Below are 19743 nucleotides of genomic sequence, written 5' to 3'. Positions count from 1 at the left end.
ATAACCCCAGAACCCATGTTTGCGGTGCTCTTGCGGTCCTTCCCGGGCTTGTGCAGAGCAGCGAAACTGGTAGGCACCTGACTTGCATGTTCCCAGCTGAGGTGGCACAAGGTGATGCACTGCCGTCTCGTTTGAGCTCTCATTCTGCCGTGTCCTTTTCCCAGTCTACCTAGGGCCATGGTTTGTGCATTTTTGTGCTTTTGGTTGGTGATCTGGCAGCCTCAGGTGGCTCCCAGCATAGCGCTGAAGTGCTGTGTGGAGTTCCCAAGTGCACGCAGGCTGTGAAGAGGGCATTCAGAGAAAACACATGTGTTAGATAAGCTTTGTCCAGGCACGAGTTAGAGTGCTGTTGGCCATGTGTTCGGCGCTAATGAATCACTTATACGTATTAAAGAAGGTGCCTTTAAACAGAAACACGTAACTCAAGGTCTTGTGTTGATCAGTTGATGAAAATGCATGACCAGAGGTGCATAAGAACAAAACCCTGTATTTCCTACAGGGCTCAGTATTGCTAATTCAGTGTTCACTTCAACTTTATGGAACATAACTACTGAGAGCAACGAGTCAAACTTGTTTTAATATAGTTTTTACATATAAAAATGTTTTTGAGATCCAGATAAAGTCCACGCAATGCAATTGTTTGCTTGCTTTCCCCCTTTATTCTTTTCTTTCTTTCTCTCTCTCTCTCTTTCTTTGTTTCAAGGTTTTATTTTTAAATCTCTACACCCCCCCCCATGAGGCCAGAACTCACACCTTCAAAATCAAGAGTTGCATGTTCTGTCAACCAAGCCAGCCAGCCCCCCCCCTTGTGTTTCTTTTAATCTATAGATTTCTTTCCATATTTTTTCTTGTAATTTTTTGTTGAAAACACAGATTTATTTGTCTGATAGTTTTTCACTTTCTGGATATTGCTGGAGCACCATGGTGTCATTTCATGATTTTCTGTTGCCTGCATCTCCTATTAATTGGTAATTAGATCTAGAGGCTTGCTCATGTCTAGGTTCTGTTTTAGCAAGAGTCCTTCCTGCATGGTGATGTACACTTCCACACTGGGGGCACATGATGTGTACTATCTCTTTTAGGGTTGAGACTGATCCATTAATAAGTTCTCAATTAGCCTTTCACCTGATGGGTTAGCACCATTGGTGATCATTACCTAAATCTGTTAATTTCATAAGGACTATAAAAAAGAGGATGTTGTCAGATTTCTTAATTTCCTTTCCAAGCTGAGAGGTGAGAAATGGTATCAATGTAGTTTTAATTTGCACTTCCAGTAGGAGCGAAGTTGAGTATCTTTTCATATGTATAAGGACTGTACGTATATTTTCTTCTATGAACTGTCTCCTCAAACCTTCTAATTAGTTTAGCTTGGTTACAGAGGCACATGACCTCAGTGTAGCAACGGAATTCTATAAAAACAGGTTTATTTCTTGCTTTTATTATCCAGCCCCTATTTGGAACCTGCTGTTGTCATGACAGAGGGAAAGGGCCACACTGAAGGGTGGAAACAGGCATTATGTTTTGGTAAAAGATGTCACATCCTCTCACGTGCCATTGGTCAGACAAGTCAAATGGCCAAACCCATAGGCTACTTATAGCCCCAAAAGGGATAGTTATAGGTCTCATGGCAAGAGGGCAGAGTGGGGATATAAAATCCTCTTGACCTAAATTTCTGTAGAAGAGCACATGGGTGTTTTTTATATCGTACATACTCAAGCTACAATTCACTTATGTTTGTATAAACATGTAAATGCCCATCTAGTATACAGTAAGCTCCTTGAGGGTGGAACCGTGTTTTTTTGCTCACCATTCTATCCCCAGTGCATAGCACATTCTCTGGCACACACTAAAGAATCTGTTAAAAGTTTTAAATGAACGAGTAATTTATAATTATTTTTTCCTGATTTTTCAAATATCAACCTTTCAACCTTAGGTTTTCATGGCTTAATATATGATAACAAAACTGAGTCTATGAGGACAATTAACCTTCTTCAGCGAATGAATATTTACCAAGAAGTTTTTCTCAGTATTTTATATAGAGTTCTGCCCATACAGGTATGTTGTATTCTGTGACACTGAATTGTTAATATCACATGAAAGTCAAAATGTGCTATTATAAAGTTGAAACCTTCACGTATGTTATTCTGGTCTTGAACTGGCTTGGTAGAAAAGCAACAAAATCCTAATTTTCTCCAGATGTTTTGTGAACTTTGTTTTTTATTTATGTTTTTATAAGATTTTTTTGTGTCTATAGATGCCTCCTGGCCAATAATACGTGCGTGCAGTCTAGAGACCGATAGGTATTTTCATTTAGAAACGTGTAATCATGCCTCCCTTATCTATGAAATTAAAAAATTGGAAATTAGCAAATCACAATGACCACTTCACATAAATAAGCCAGTACTGGACAAAGTTAAATGTAAGCCTTGTCTAAAGAATGAAGCCAGAGTCTTCAAGGGCTTCCTTCCCTCTTCTACTGTCATAGTAGGAAGAAGTCTGCTGGCACACTTTTGCATAGAAAGGACTGATGTAGGCTTATTGCTGGTAATTAACACCCAGTTCCTAAATATTAAATTTCCACTGTCCTATTTTTAAAATTTTTTTAAAAGTAGACTCCACACACAAGATGGGGCTTGAACTCTCGACCCTGAGATTAAGAGTCACGTGATCTTAGCAACTGAGCCAGCCAGGCGCCCCTCCACTGTCATACTTTTTAAGTGACAATGAAAAGATAATTAAGGGTTCCGTAACAAATGTTTTTTTATTGTTCCTTTTTACAGAAATATTTAGAGCCAGTTTATTTTTATATTTACACCTTGTTTGGACTGCAGGCGATCTATGTCACAGCCCTTTACGTAACCAGCTGGCTCCTCAGTGGTACGTGGCTGTCAGGGCTCCTAGCAGCTTTCTGGTATGTCACAAATAGGTGAGTTGGAATCCGTATTCCCTCTTCCCTTTCTAAGATGTAAGTTACAGTGAAGATGTTTTATTTCCAGTTCAGAGGAAGCGGTTCTGCCACATTTGTCTGTATGAGAGTGTTCTCTCTCTGGTTTCCCCAGCCGTGTTTATTTGTCTTATTTAGCAATGTAGATAGTCCTACTTGTATCTTTATTTCCAGCCGAGGAACAGAACATTGAATTACAAGTCAAGACAATCATCGTAATAATTCCATTCCTGTTACCAATTTGACGTGTGATCATTATGTCTCCGGCCACCTAGCTCCACATGGTATCTTTACTATCGGTCTTGATAGGGTTGTGTGGGGCTCGTAGTTAACAAAGCATAAAGCACTATACAAATGCAAGGAAGTTCTTCTATTACTTAGGTAATATCTATGATTCTAAATACTAAAGCATGAAATAGCATTTTTAAAAGATTCTATTGATTTATTTGAGAGAGTGAGAGCCTGGGAGGGGGGAGGAGTAGAGGGAGAAAGAGAAGCAGGCTCCCTGCTGAGCTGGGAGCTCAACATGGGGCCAGAACCTGGGATCATGACCTGAGCCAAAGGCAAACATTTAACAGATTGAGCCACCCAGGTGGCCCAAAATAGTGGTTTGTTTTTTTTAAACGTAGGATACGTTGAATTATTGACCCACGCACAGGAGCAACACAAACATTGAGTAGGAGTCTTAAAACTTCAGCACTAAGTTCTAAATTGATTTTATTTTATAATCCTAAGCAAACTACTTTTTATTATGACCTAATTGAGTGCTTACTGCTAACCACTTTCCAAAATGTTTTTTGGGTTTTTTTGTTTGTTTTTGTTTTTTTTAAAGATTTTATTTATTTATTCATGAGACAGAGAGAGAGAGAGGCAGAAACACAGGCAGAGGGAGAAGCAGGCTCCATGCAGGGAGCCCAACCCGGGACTTGATCCTGGGTCCCCAGGACCACGCCCTGGGTTGAAGGTGGCGCTAAACTGCTGAGCCACCGGGGCTGCCCCAATCCAAAATGTTTTTTTATATATTCTTTTAACAATCCTATAGGATAGATATTATAACCGCTGTAGAGATGAGTAATTTTTTAATAGAATATTTTATTTATTTATTTGAGAGAGAGAGTGTGAACAGCAGGAGGGCAGGGGGAGAAGCAGACTCTCTGCTGAGCCAGGAGCCCAGTGCAGGGCTCCATCCCAGGACCCTGAGCCAAAGACAGATGTGTAACTGACCGAGCCACCCAGGCACTCCAGAGTGATGATGAAATTAAAGCTTAAAAAGTTAAGTTTTATATACATACGTTCACACACACACACTCACCCAGCTAAGTCTCAGTCAGAAATCAAACACAGAGTATGAAAACACCATTATGCTGCCTCTTAACATTTTTGCATATTATTATTGCTAAGAGTACATGAAAGCCAAATTTGTTGTTCTATTAGGAGGAAGTAGAAGACATCTGTTTATTGAATACCTCATCTGTGTGGGGATGCTTCTTGGTACTGAGTGGACAAAGGTGAAAACTTAGCTCTACTTGACCATCTTGTTGGTTCACATTCCAGACGGACAAGAAGCTTTTACAAATTATTCCCAGTGACAAATTTAATATTCAGATTTAAGCACCAAAGAACTAGAGAGAGGGAGAACGTGACAGGCTGCCAGTTTGCACTAATGAACTTGAAAAAAAGAGTTCGAGGCAGCTAGGCATGAGTGCGTATTCCTGGGTCTTGGAGTCACCCTACCATGGCTTGGAGCCCAGGCCTACTCCTTAGCTAGCCATGTACCTGTGAACAGTTTCCTTAAATTTTCTCAGGGCAATTTGATGTTACAGGAATGATAACGGTAAGGAGAAATCCTTATTGTTGAGAACTGATAACGGGAATCTAAGCATATTTAATGTCCTGTATCTTTCATCTTAGGAAATCTTTTCAGGTAATGGTAGCAAAAATTACTCCTTTGGCCATTTGTGTTTTCTCTGTGCAGAATAGATACTACAAGAGTTGAGTTTACCATCCCACTGAGGGAGAATTGGGCTCTACCATTCTTTGCAATTCAGATAGCGGCAATTACATATTTCCTGCGACCAAACTTACAGCCTCTTTCTGAAGTAAGTTTTTGCGATACTTCGTATATTTTTTAATTCTCCAGTTTTGTTGAAGAAGCTTCAGAAAATGTGATGTGCATGGTGTCTCAGCACATGTGAATAGTTCTTATTCCGTGACCGACTTTTTAACTTGAGTTAAATTAAGTTTTCCCTTTCTGAGCCCTTTCCTACTTTGCAAAGAAAATGTTTTCATTTTTGATGTTAAAAATGTACTCTACATAATGTGCCCTCAAATAGTTGCAGCAAACCCACACACAATTTCTGCGGAACTGTCAGAATCCTTAAGCCATTGCCCTTGAGATGTGATTTGGTGCATTATCGCCTCCATAATACTGTGGAGTACACATACCTTATGTGAATATTTATATGCCCAGTGTCACTTTAGGATATTTAGAGCTTAAATAACAAATGGAAGGGTTTTCAGAGCAACAGTTTATGGTTTTTCTATTTGGTTTATAGAGATATTGGCTGCTCTTGAGAGAACTTGTCTGCAGGGCTCTTTATTACTAGAGACGTGGAAATTATACAAAGGTTTTCTTTTTACAGAGGCTGACACTTCTTGCCATTTTCATATCAACTTTTCTCTTTAGTCTGACATGGCAATTTAATCAATTTATGATGCTGATGCAAGCATTAGTGCTCTTCACACTGGACTCCTTGGACATGCTGCCAGCAGTGAAGGTAAGCTTTGCTTTCTGCTTGTTCAAGATAGTCGTTGTTTAGTGTTTTATATCACAGAATGAGTTCAAAATGTGCACACGTGAACAATAAAGTTGAAGCAGCTTCTTAGCCGTAATGTAAATATGCTGTGGTCAATTGAAACTGAGTAATCTGTGCAGCCTCTTTGACCACCTTAACTTTTATTCTGTTTATTTTACATTAAAAGATGGATTTATCTGGAGCACAAATGTCTAGATCAGTTGTCCTTTACAGAGATGATTTAGATTTTAAAGTGTAAGATGGCTCTTATAAAATGTTTTACAATGTATTGCCTTGGTCCCCCAAGGAAATCAGTGGGTACATAGCACCTTTCTGTGGTACTGTATAAAATCTTCATAGTGACATTTATCAAGTGTGAGATGGGAATTCCTCTTGCCTGACCAAAGGCCACACAGGGAGCCGTTGTTTGTCTCACAGTGTGTGACAGCCGTGTGTGCTGCTGTCATTTCATGGCAGTATTTTTCACATGCAGCAACTGTTTTAATGTATTGTGTATGTTTTAAAAATTGTTCATTGTAACTATTCTTAAGTAACCGTAACGTGTTTCCCAGTATAATAAAATATTCTCTCTAATTCTGAGGCAGCAAGACAGTTGAGTGCAAAAGAGTCGCATTCATTTATTCCATGTCAAAAGAGATACAACGGTCTTTAGAGAGAGTGACTGAATCTGAATTAGGAAACATTGAAGTCCACCAGCGAGTGGACACTGTCCATCTGCTGGGCAGTGGGGAGGCACGACAGAGCAGTGGCACCTGTGTGAGACGTCGTGTGTGTGCTCCAGCATGGGAAATAAGGATGTGGACCACTAGACCAATTAGATGTCTAATTCCTAGTAATAATAAGCGCTAGAAGTCCAAGAAGGTTCTTTTTAGGCTAGAAAGTGGGAGGCTCCAGCTGGGCCATAAATAAGAAGAGTGGAATTTAGATGGAGTGTTGTGGGGAAGATATGAAGGTAAAATGAAGGAAAGCAAGTAGTTAGTAGTTAGAGCAAACTAATGTGTGTGTCGTGTGTGGGTGTGTGTGAAGTGCATATATAGGAAACTAAATGATGGTAGGAGAGCTCCAGGTGCCTCAGAAAGCCTTGTGGACAAATGAAGCGATGTCTGTTTAGATTTGCTTTTCCTGTTTTGGAATCTCTTCGTAGCTTGGTCATGGGGACGGGGAGCCTAGATGCCTTTGTATTTCTCCATGGCATGCACTCCTGAGCCGCTTGGTCTCCCTTTCTCTCTTTGTATGTAATAGCACGTTTCCTCCCTTTCTACCAAGTACTTTCAAAAGAGTTCTGTACATTTTCACATAAAAAATAAATACGTTGAGCCATTTTGAAAACAAATATGTAACATTTTTCTGCAGCATAATTTCACAGAAAAGCCTGGAAATGTGTTTTCTTTCTCACTGACACTTTTACCTCTAGAGATTTAGCCTAAGGAAATAATCAAACATGTTTGTTTTAGTTGTACTGTAATAAGAAAAAGCTAGCTGGAAACCACCTAAGTCAATAGCAATAGGGTATTGTTAAATAAATATGGTTTATTAGTGTAACAGTATTCTTTTACCTCTCTCTTTTTTTTTTTAAAGTAAAACGCATATGGGGCAGGTGGGTGGCCCAGTCAGTTAAGTGTGGGACTCTTAATTTCAGCTCAGGTCATGATCTCAGGGTCGTGGGGTCAAGCCCCACCTTGGGCTCTGCCCTCAGCATGGAGTCTACTTGTCCTTCTCCCTCTGCTCCTCCCCCTGCTTGCTCACTCTTTCTTGCTCTCTCTCTCTCTCTCTCTCTCTCTCAAATAAATAAAATATTTAAAAAACCATAAAACTAGAAAAAATAAAAATAAAACACAAATAGGAAAAGTGAGAAAAGTTTCTGGAAAGATATACAACCAAGTATTAGCAGTCGGCTGACTGTGATTGATGTGATTCGTGTTCTTAAATTCCTTTTGTCCTTTAAACCTTTTGAATTTTTCTTTAATGAACACATATTACTTCTTTTGTTTTCTTTTAAAATAGAAAACAATAAAAGATCCTGTTTGGGCACATACAAAACACACAAAACTAACGAATGATACAGGTAATTTCTGTCCTATTCACTTCTACATTTTGTTGAACTTTCCTAGTTGAAACTATGTTAATATTAGTGGTAGTAGTTGTAAGTAGCAAAAATTTGAGAGGATCAGTATAATGAAAGAATCCTAAATTGTAAAATCAAGTTGCTACTATTGGATATGGAAATAACCAGCTCTTTGAAGTGTTTACCTTCTTGGAGCCTTAGTTTCTTCATAAATTGGAATCACTGACCTCTAATCATGTCAAATGGGAGAGTCAGAATTGTTGGTATAGAAAAAGGTAATGCAAATTCAGAGTCTGATGTGACAAGAAGTAGTATCCTCTTTAGTACATTTTATCTCTTCACAGGTGATGGAAAATCTCTTACCATCAAAAGCTCAAGTTTCACTTAGAAATGTGTATAGGCTTTTTAAATACAGAGCAGAACAGTAGATGGTATTATAAAGCATATACTTTTGCTCCATTAAAGACTAAGAATATGGAAGCTAATGAAGTTTTATTAACCCATTGTGAAAACTGCAAGACACGTTAATGATCACTATGTAAGAGGAAATTTTAAAGTACTCCATATGGTTACAGACAAGATGGAGTGAATGTACTGCTCCCTGTTCCTCCCACTTAGTGCAGCTAAAAGCCCTGGACAGTATATATAAAACACACATAAGAAGATTTTGAGTGGTGAAGAAACGAAAGCAGGCTGCTTAGAGCCCTCATGCCCAGAGGAAGAACACGGCAGTGAGGCGCTTGGGTTTTCTTTTAGCCTCACATATCCCAGAGAAGGTGCTGGAAAAGTCAGCAACCAGGAAACACCAATGGACTCCATCAGAAGGCCTAAGGAAAACAAAAGGACTGGGAAAAGGGAGGCAGGGCGTCTCTAGCAAGATAGAAAACATTTGGACGTTAACTGCAGTACTTCAGGCAAACAGCACAGAAAAAACTGCAGCTTCACTCCCACCTCCATCAGCAGGAGGTCAGTGGGGAGCTAGACTCCTACTTTCACCCACCTGTAACAAGGTGCTCACCTTCTGCCAGGGCTCTGTCAGAAGGAGTTGGCTAGGGAGGCAGCACTTTGACCATCTCCCAGAAGCATCAGTGAAGGTCACGTGGAGAACCTTCAGCCCTCATCCAGGGTAATAAGATATCCCTTCCCCTGCCTGACAGGATGGTCTCAGAAAAGACCAACAGGGACAGCTGGGGGGCTCAGTGGTTGAGCGTCTGCCTTTGGCTTAGGGTGTGGGCCTAGAGTCTGAGATCAAGTCCCACACCAGGCTCCCTTTAAGGAGCCTGCTTCTCCCTCTTCCTGTGTCTCTGTGTCTCTCATGAATAAATAAAATCTTTGAAAGAGAGAGAGAGAGAGAGAGAAGCAAGGAAGGGAAAGAAAAGAAAGAAAAAAAAACCAACAGGGAAGCTGGGGTTCTAACCACCATTCAGAAGTAACAAGAGCCTCCCTCTCTCCCTTCACCCTCCCTACCCCACACTGTGTCAACAGAGTCCATGCAAAGAGCAGTAATGTGGCATCCCTTCCCTTCTCAGCCAGGATGGTATCAGCAGAAACCTTGTAGAGCACCTAAACTTTCACCATCTCCTGGCAATGAGGCATTCCTCTCCCTGGTCTCCCAAAAGTCAGTGGGGGCCAAGTGGAAAACCCAGACATCTAACCCCATCTGGAAATAATGGAGCAGCATCCTTCTTCCCCCACTGTCGTAGCGCTGGTATGGTATCAGAGGAGGCCTACTGACAGGAATTTTAAAAAGATCCAGAGTCCCATAACATAATACAGTGCAATTGAAGATTACTTCTTCTACTAAGAACCAGGAAAATCTCTGTTGAGTGAAAGACAATCAACAGATGCCAACACCAACACACAGAAGTTGGATTATCTGATGAGGAATTGAAAGCAGCCATTTTAAAAAATTTTCACCAAGCAATTACAAACACACCTGAAACAAATGAAAAACAAATTCTCAACAAACATACAGAAGCTAAAAATAAGGAGCAAATGGAAATTCTAGACCTGAAAAATTCTGATAATGACGATTAAAAACTCAGTAGATGGGCTAGCAGAGGAATGGAGTGGTCAGAAAAAAGAACCAGTGAGCTTGAAGATAGAACAATTCAGAAATTACCTAACTTGAACAAGAGAAAACAGACTAGAAAAAAAAAAAAAAAAGCCTCAGAGACCTGTGGGGCTCTAACAAAAACTCTAATGTTCTTATAATCAGAATCCCCAAAGGAGAAAGAGAACATGAGGCTGAAAAAAAAATATTTTAAAAAGTACTTTTCGAAAGAATGAAACTTTCCCAGATTTTGCAAAGGATAGAAACTTAGAGAATTGAGAAGTGAGCTGATGTCAAACATCAGGTCTACTGCTCATAATCTAGAACTTTCTAATATACAGTACTGCTCAATTTTACATTGTCTGCTCACCAACAATGTTCTTATGAACCTAGGCTATCATTACTTTTATAAAACTGTGCAATCTTGTTGCAACATAAACTGTTCCTTTTTTCTAGAATTATGCCTATTTGATATAAAAAACTGGCAGCACCAATAAACACCATAACTCAAAAAAGGCAGGAAAAATATTTATTTTTTTAAATGTATTCATGAGTGATTTGTTATCCTTAAAGAAGTCCTACAAATCAATAAAAATATTTATACCCCAATAGGAAATGGGGCAAAAAATACCAGTATTTCCTAGAAGGAAAAACATCAAGAAGAATAAAATACTTAGGCATAAATTGAACAAAAGAAGTGCTTATGCTTATGCTCTGGAAAGTGTAAAACATTGAGAATTTTAAAGACCTATATAAATTGGAAAGATACCCCATGTTCATGGATTGGAACACTCACTATTGTTAAGATGGCAGTACTCCCTAGATTGTTGTACAGACTCAACCTGATTCTTCTCAGAATCTCAGGTTAATTTTTTGCAGAAATTGACAAGCTGATCTTAAAATTCATGTGGAAACTCAGGGGACTCAGAATAGCTGGAACAATCATGAAAAAGAGGAATAAAGTTGGAAGACTCACACTTTCCAATTTCAGAACTTACTTTGAAGCTATAGTAATCAACACAGTGTGATCCTAGTAGAAGGATGGACATCAATCAATGGAATGAAATTGAGAGACCAGAAATAAATCTTCACCAGAAATAAACAGTCAATTTGATTTTCAACAAGAGTGCCAAGATAATTATGGAGAAAGAAGAATCTTTTCAACAAATGGTGCTGGGATAACTAGATATCTACATGCGGAAGAATGAAGTTGGACTCCTCTCTCTCACCATACACAATAATTAACTCAAAATAGATCATAGGCCCGGTTGTAAGAGCTAAAACTTTATATAAAACATTTATTTTTTTTTAACTATAAAACATTTAGAAGACAGAAATAATTTTTCCTGACCTCAGAGCAAGCCAAGCCTTTTTATTAGGATCCAGCATCAAAAGCACAAGTGACTAAAGATAAAATAGATGAATTGGACTTCATCAAAATTGAAAACTTTTGTGCTTCAAGATATACCATTAAAATGAAAAGACAACTCACAAAATGGGAGAGGATATTTGCAAATCCTGTATCTGATAAGGCACTTCCAGAATATATAAAGAACTCTTTCAACAATAAAATATGGGCAAAAGATTGGATAGGCATATCTCCAGAGAAGATATGTAAATGTCCAACAAGCACATGAAAAGATGCTCAGCCTCATTACTCATTAGGGAAACACAAATCAAAACCAAAGTAAGATACCATTTCCCCCCTACTCAGATGGCTAAAATCTAAAAACAACAACGACAACGACAGATGATAACAAATGTTGGCAAGGTTGTGAAGATGTTGGAACTCTCATACATTGCTGGCGGGATTACAGAATGGTGCAGCCATTTTGGAAAACAATTTAGCATCTCCTCACGTGTTAGACATAGAGTTACCATGTGATCCAGCAATTCTACTGCCACGTACATACCCATGGGAAATGGAAACACATCCACTTAAAAATTTGTACATGGATGTTTATAGAAGCATGACTGTAAATGGCCAGAAAGTGGAACCCACCCAAATGCCCAACACTTGATAAATGGGGAAGCAAAATGTGGTACAATGAAATATCGTTCAATAGTAAAAAAGAATGAAGTAGTGATACATGCTACTGCATGATGAATGAACCTTGAAAACGTAGTGCTAAGAAGCCTGGCACAGAAAAAAACAAATATTGTGGGGTTCTATTTATATGAAATGTCTAGAATATGCGAATCCTTAGAGGCAGAAAGTAGGTAAGTGTTGGCCAGGAATGAGGGGAAGAGAGTAAGGAGGGAGGACTATGGAATTTGGTGGTGGTGGTGGGGGGTGTTGGGGAGACGACGAGGATCTCTTAAAATTAGATTCTGGTCATATTTGCACCACTCTATTAATACTAAAAGTCATGAATTGGGGGATCCCTGGGTGGCGCAGCGGTTTAGCGCCTGCCTTTGGCCCGGGGCGCGATCCTGGAGACCCGGGATCGAATCCCACGTCGGGCTTCCGGTGCATGGAGCCTGCTTCTCCCTCTGCCTGTGTCTCTGCCTCTCTCTCTCTCTCTCTCTCTCTCTGTGACTATCATAAAAAAAAAATAAATAAAAAAAAAAAATTTAAAAAAATAAAAGTCATGAATTGTACACATTAAATAGGTGAATTTTGTGGTATATGAATTATGTCAGTAAAGCTATTAAAAAGGAAAAGCTATTTCTTCACTAACCAGTAATTACACTTTTAGGAATCCATCCTAAGGAAATGCATTCATTCATTCACTCATTCATTCCTTATGTATTTTTTTTTAATTTTTTTTTTAATTTTTATTTATTTATGATAGTCACAGAGAGATAGAGAGAGAGGCAGAGACACAGGCAGAGGGAGAAGCAGGCTCCATGCACCGGGAGCCCGACGTGGGATTCGATCCCGGGTCTCCAGGATCGCGCCCTGGGCCAAAGGCAGGCGCCAAACCGCTGCGCCACCCAGGGATCCCATTCCTTATGTATTGAGCCACACTGATCTAGTGGGTGTTTTAGGCACTAAGTATACAACAGTGAGCAAGTTAAGTAGCTACAGAAGTCACACCCCCCACCTTATCCACGGTTTCCTATGTGCAGTCAGCCACGGAGAGAAGCAGATAATCCACCTTCTGATAAATGGCCAGTAGTAGCCTAATGCTGTGTCACCACACCTGCATCACTCACTTCCCTTCATCTTATCACCTAGATATTTTACCACGTGACATCACAAGAAGAGGGAGTACAGCATAAGTAGAGATTTTGAGAGAGACGACATTCACATAAATTTTGTACCATATTTGGTTATGATTGTTCTCTTTTATTATTGATTATTGTTGTTAATCTCTTACTGTGCCGAATAAGTTGAGCTTTATCACAGGTATGTACGTACAGGGGGAAACGTACCATGTACAGGATTCAGTACTGTCATCCCCTGGGGGTCTTGGAACATCTCCATGGCAGATAAGGGTGGATGAGTGTAATCAGATACCATGATCTGAGGATTTGTTTTTTAAGGGATGTTCATAACATTAATTTAGACAGTAATAAAAAGCTGGAAACAAATGGTCCACTGGCAGACAAATTATGGCATATGGTAGAATGTTATGTAGCCATTTAAAATTAAGTTTTCACAGAATAGTCATTGATGTGAGAAAAGGATACAATATAATGTGAAATAAGTAAAATGCTACATGAAATATCATACCCCACTCTGAAATCAATATTATTTCTGTAGGTAATGGTGGTGGACTTCGATTTTAGAGCCCACCTTTCTATCCATTATTGTTTCTTTCTTATGTTTTCCTAGATCTTCTAAATCTCTTACAATAAAATATTGTGTCTTTATAATCTTAACATCCGAGTTTCTGTTAACACCAAGCAAAAGCACTGAACCATTGCAGACTGTGCCCTTAGATGCTTGATAATAGGTTTGTTTCCTTCGAGGTTAAGAAAACAAGACTGTGAGGGAGATCTAATTTGCTGCTAAATAAAAGCAGAATTTTTCATATTCCAGTAAAATATGGAGTTGTCCAATTTCAGAGAGGAAAGGAAGTATCAATTCTTGGGGCACCTGGGTGGCTCAGTCCATTAAGCGTCCAACCCTTGATTTTGGCTCAGGTCATGACTTCAGGGTCCTGGGATCAAGCCCTGCCTCGAGCTTCATGCTCACCGGGGAGTCTGCTTAAAGATTCTCTCTCCCCCTCTGCCCTTCCCTTCACTCACATGCTCTCACGTGCATTCTCTCTCAAGTAAATAACTAAATCTTTTTTGTGAAAGTGTCAGCTCTTTATTAGGTGCTGTCACTTTTTCTTTGTGCCATGTGTTCTGTGTATAAGTTGGTTGAGTTTTGCTTCTTTTTTAAAAAATTCAAATTCACTTAATTAACATATATTGTATTATTTTCAGAGGTGAAGTTCAGTGATTCTTCAGTCTTAATATAATACTCAGTGCTCCTTTCATTACTCAGTTACCCCATCCCTCTCTTCCCCTCCCCTCCCCTCCGCAACCCTTAGTTTGTTTCCTATAATTAAGAGTCTCTTACGGTTTGTCTCCCTCTCTGATTTTTTCTTGTTTTATTTTTTTCCTCCCTTCCCCTGTGATCCTGTTTTGTTTTTTTAAATACCTTATATCAGTGAGATCATATGATAATTATCTTTCTCTGATTGACTTATTTCACTTAGCATAATACTCTTTAGTTCCATCCACGTCATTGCAAATGGCAAGATTTCATTTTTTTTGATGGCTGAGTAGTAGTCCATTGTGTATATTTATACCACATCTTTACTTATTCATCTGTTGAAGGACATCTGGGCTCTTTCCATCGTTTGGCCATTGTGGACATTGCTGCCATAACCATTAGGGTGCAGGTGCCCCTTCAGATCACTACATTTATATCTTTGGGTAAATATCTAGTAGTGCAATTGCTGGATAGCAGGGTAGTGTTATTCTTAACTCTTTTGAGGAACCTCCATACTGTTTTCCAGAGTGGTTGCACCAGCTTACATTCCCACCAGCAGTGTAAGAGGGCCCCCCTTTCTCTGCATCTCACCAACATCTGTTGTTTCCTGACTTGTGAATTTTCACCATTCTGACTGGTGTGAGGTGGTATCTCATTGTGGTTTTGATGTGTGTTTCCCTGATGCCAGTGATGTTGAGCATTTTTTCATGTGTCTGTTGGCCATTTGTATATCTTCTTTGGAGAAATGTCTGTTCTTATCTTCTACCCATTTCTTGACTGGATTATTTCTTCTTTGGGTGTTGTGATAAGTTCTTTATAGATATTGGATACTAGCCCTTTATCTGATATGCCATTTGCAAATATCTTCTCCTATTCTGTAGGTTGTCTTTTGGTTTTGTTGACTGTTTGCTTTGCTGTGCAAAAGCTTTTTATCTTGATGAAGTTCCAATAGTTCATTTTTGCTTTTGTTTCCCTTGCCTTCATAGATGTATCTAGCAAGAAGTTGCTGCAGCCAACATCAAAGAGGCTGCTGGCTGTGTTCTCCTCTAGGATTCTGATGGATTTTTGTCTCACATTTAAGTCTTTCATCCATTTTAAGTTTATTTTTGTGTATGGTGTAAGAAAGGAGTCCAATTTCATTCTTCTGCATGTTGCTATCCATTGTCCACCACTTGTTGAAGAGACTTTTTTTCCATTGGATGTTCTTTCCTGCTTTGTTGAAGATTAGTTGGACCCTCATAGAGTTGAGGGTCCATTTCTGAGTTCTCTATTCTGTTCCATTCACCTTTGGCTGTTTTTGTGCCAGTACCATGCTGTCTTGGTGATTATAGCTTTACAGAAGAGCTGAAGTCTGGAGTTGTGATGCCTCCGGCTGTGGTTTTCTTTTTCAACATTCCTTGGGCTATTTGGAGTCTTTTCTGGTTCCATACAAATTTTAGGAGCTTTGTTTCTCTCCGTATCAGCCTGTCAACAGTTCTACACCAAGAGCAGTCTTTAGTGAGTGCTCATTATGTGCTAGGCATTTTAAAACATTACCACATCCGGTCCTTATGCCAGGCCCTTGTGGCAGCTCCGAAGAAGGTGTAATCATCCCTCTCTTACAGATGAACGTGTCCTAGCACATGAAGGACCCACAGCTGGTTTATGTCAGAGTCAGCCCTCTAGCACAGGTGCCGTTCACATCAGGGCTTGTGTTCTTGACCGCTGCTCTTTGCCACCTGCTCTAGATCCATGAGGTGGAAAGTCAAAGGCCTTGCTCTGGGAGGAGTTGTCAGTCTAATAGAATTAAGCACACACAGAAAATAAAGCAGTATTTGGCACAGTCCTGAAATGTTGGAAAAATCAGAAATAACAAAATATGAGAAAATACCGTACACAGTAACTGTAAAAGAATTCAGAAGAAAATTGAATGCTACAGACTCCTTTGCCCATTTCCAGAATATATTTATGCCATTGTTTGCTTCTTATACCTCATATTATCTGTTTGTTTCCTCCATAATTAAAGTTACAAAGTTTAAAGTGCTGTGTAATTAAAAGGGAAATAAACAGTATGTAAATGATTTAGTTTTGGGGATTTTTTTTTTTTACTGAATTATGTGAAGCTAGGTGTGTTTCCTGCTTTATTTGTAATTTGAAATGTATCCAGCTAGTGGCCAGAACATATCAGCATGTGGTAGTCTCTTAGTAAAATCCATTTCACCTTCTAATCTTTGCTTGTTGCAGGCAACCTGGCTGTATGGCATCCAGATGACAGGTTTGCTCCTGGTCTGCATTCTTCAGTTTTTTAATTCTATGATTCTTGGATCATTGCTTATCAGTTTTAATCTTTCAGTATTAATTGCAAGAAAACTTCAGGTAGGACTTTTTTTTGGTCCTTAAAGCAAACTTTTCTTTTTTAATTGTGTGGTTGGTTGGGCCTTATTTTTATACAGCACAGATAGGAAGATTTATGACCAAATTCCTACTAAAAAGCACTGAGGACATTATTTAGGTGTTATGTGGGTTGTTTGTTTGTTTGTTTGTTTGTTTTTTACACGCATGGTCTAGCATTTCTGTTTTCAAGCTTTCTGATGGGCCATCCCTTTGTTTTGACATCTTTTCTTAGAGAATAGGAATCTCAGTTCAGGGATTAACCAAAAATGCTTATTTGAAAGCCATTGATATAAAGGTAAAAGAGCAAAAATCTTTAACCTTTGCGTGTGGATCCAAGAGTAAAAAGGACCCATTGCTTGGGGAAATATGTTCATCACAGTGTCCTTCAAGTTGGTGGACACCTTATTACTGATATCACAGCACTGAGCACTGCTCTTTACCCCATCGTCCATACCATGGTACTGATTTTTAAGTGACTTAAAATTAACTCTGAGAATTTTGAGAATCCAAATACATACATTTAGAAATAAGGGGACACTTCATAGAGTGTCACATTTGAAAACATTGACCCGATCTTTTGGCTTTATTAAATAATTCAAATTTCTTAAAGTTACATGAGATTTAATTAAGAGTCCATTGTTTTTCTTCATATAATGTCACAGAGCCTGTTTTCTTTCTCATAAGCATATGAGAAACATTTCTCATAAACACTTTTATATCAAGAAGCTGTTTTACTTTCTGCTTTGGGAAGAATAAATCCTTTTTCTTTGCAGGGAGGCTGTCATGGACAAGCTGTCACAAAGATTTTTAAAAACAGGCTTTAGTTGATTATCTAAAACAGTAGTTCTCATTCATCCTTCTAACTTCAATTATAAATAAAAATCATGCATATTTAACTCCTTAGATGATATTTGATAATCTGTAAAGTTATCTAAGGATTATGAGAAAACTATTATGTATCAAAGAGCACAATTTACCTTCTTTTATACTGACAGCTCTTTTATTTAATTGGGTTATGGCTGTGTCTGTGCTATTTGAATTACTGGATCAATGATCACAAGATTTGTTCAGTCCATGTATCCTGAGTACCTTCTGGCAGACGCCATGCTCTGGTTGCAAAGGTCTTTTAAAAAAAGGAAGACTAGGACAGTTCTCTGGTCTTATGAAGCATATTAAGGAATTCATTTACTATTATATTAGAAATTTACAAATATTAAGACACTGTAACCTCATAAAAATTAGGTTATATTTTCCACATATTTTCTCTGTATGTTGCATGATCTGATATTTTAAATCCTTAACTAATCTCATTTTAAGTGCTTACAAAATAATCTAAGAATTAAAACTCAACTGTTTTAATTTCTAGAAAAATCTGAAGACTGGAAGCTTCCTTAATAGGCTTGGGAAACTATTGTTACATTTATTTGCAGTTTTGTGTTTGACACTTTTTCTCAACAGCATTATTAAGGTAGGTTAATAAAACAACCCTTAATTTACATTACTACAGAATGACCAGTTTTACTTGTAACAAGCTCTGCTTTAACTTTGTCTCAATAACAGTTTTCTTGATTTTAATCATGGATTTCTGTTCACTCTTTTTTAAAGGATTTTTACCCATTTATTTGAGAGAGAGAGAGCATGAGCGGGGTGGGGGTTGGAGCAGAAGGAGAGGGAGAAGCAGACTACCTGCTGAGTATGGAGCCTGACATGGGGCTCAATCCCATGACCGTGAGATCATGACCTGAGCTAAAGGCAGATTAACTGATTGAGCCACCCAGGCGCCCCGTTCACTCTTTTTTTTTTTTAATAATAAATTTATTTTTTATTGGTGTTCAATTTGCCAACATACAGAATAACACCCAGTGCTCATCCCGTCAAGTGCCCCCCTCAGTGCCTGTCACCCATTCACCCCCAACCCCCGCCCTCCTCCCCGTCCACCACCCCTAGTTCATTTCCCAGAGTTAGGAGTCTTTATGTTCTGTCTCCCTTTCTGATATTTCCTACCCATTTCTTCTCCCTTCTCTTCTATTCTCTTTCACTATTATTTACATTCCCCAAATAAATGAGAACATACTCTTTAATATGTTCTAACTTGAACTCACTTTGTGAGTTATTAAACTTTTTAAAAGCTCAACTTTAAAAGCATTAAACAAGTGTTTCTCTAAATTTAAAAATTCTGCTTTTTAGAGAATTTTTTTCTTTTTTTCTTTTTTCTTTTTTTCTTGCACTCTGGTACAAAAAAAATGACTTTTTTTTATTGAGTTAAGGTAAATAAGGTGGCAGGGCATCTGGCTGGTTCAGTTGGTGGAGCATGCGACTTTTGGTCTCGGTATGGCCCTTTGGAGCTTCATGTTGGACGTGGAGATTACTTTAAAAAAAAGAGAGAGATAATAAACTGATTTTACAGAACCACAGTGATTTATTAAGATCATTTTGCCCCTTCTAGAAGGCTGGTTTCAGAACAGGAGACATCTGCATGTACAAGACAGACTCCTTCTCTTCCATAAGAGAATGGCAGTCCCTCTTCCTGTCTGTTGACTATCAAAGGCTCTCACTCATCCAGCCACATTAAACACTTCCACTCCGGGTCCTTGCCACTATGTTCTTAAGCCCCATACAGTTCAGTACTTATCAAAAGCTTATTTGAGCTGAGCGATCAGCATTTCTGAAGGATTGGCTGAAAGATATGCAGTTCATCCATTCCCCCGCTCTAGATATTCAGTGATCTGTGCCTGGATTAAGCCAGTAGAGAGCTGCCTGCCTGGACCATTGATTCTTGACTTCCCAAAGAATAACATCTATTGAATTGTACTTGATGTCTTGCCAACTACATACAATGAGAGGAATTAAAAAAACCTTCTCTGAGACTCCTGCTGTTTTTACTGTACCCATGGGGAAAATTTCTCTTGAGTCTCAGTTCTAGGAGGGCTAGCATCTCTTTTGAACAACTGGTTTGTTTTAATCTTAGAACTTATGCTTTTATCTCTGTCTGCATTTACTAGTTGAATGTTTTAAGCCCAAATTTGTGGATCATCTCTAGTGAATGTATTTTATGTACTA

At 38.8% G+C, this 19743-nt stretch overlaps 1 protein-coding gene across 5 annotated transcripts in view; it reads left to right on the top strand.

Moving 5' to 3' along the window:
* The window catches only part of DPY19L3 (dpy-19 like C-mannosyltransferase 3), a 69554-nt gene that overhangs the window by 25523 nt on the left and 24288 nt on the right, over nt 1-19743 (top strand). For all 5 annotated transcript variants that reach the window (XM_041743203.1, XM_041743202.1, XM_041743199.1 and 2 more), the window contains 6 exons: nt 1934-2055; nt 2781-2926; nt 4920-5043; nt 5587-5721; nt 16534-16665; nt 18050-18151. In XM_041743203.1, the coding sequence (XP_041599137.1) occupies nt 1934-2055; nt 2781-2926; nt 4920-5043; nt 5587-5721; nt 16534-16665; nt 18050-18151 (761 nt within the window). The remainder of the gene's footprint in view (nt 1-1933; nt 2056-2780; nt 2927-4919; nt 5044-5586; nt 5722-16533; nt 16666-18049; nt 18152-19743) is intronic.

The sequence above is a fragment of the Vulpes lagopus genome, chromosome 2 (genome assembly GCF_018345385.1).
Source record: "Vulpes lagopus strain Blue_001 chromosome 2, ASM1834538v1, whole genome shotgun sequence".
NCBI lineage: Eukaryota > Metazoa > Chordata > Mammalia > Carnivora > Canidae > Vulpes > Vulpes lagopus.
Note: the sequence above shows the minus strand (reverse complement) of the source record. Positions and strands in the feature narration are given on the sequence as shown.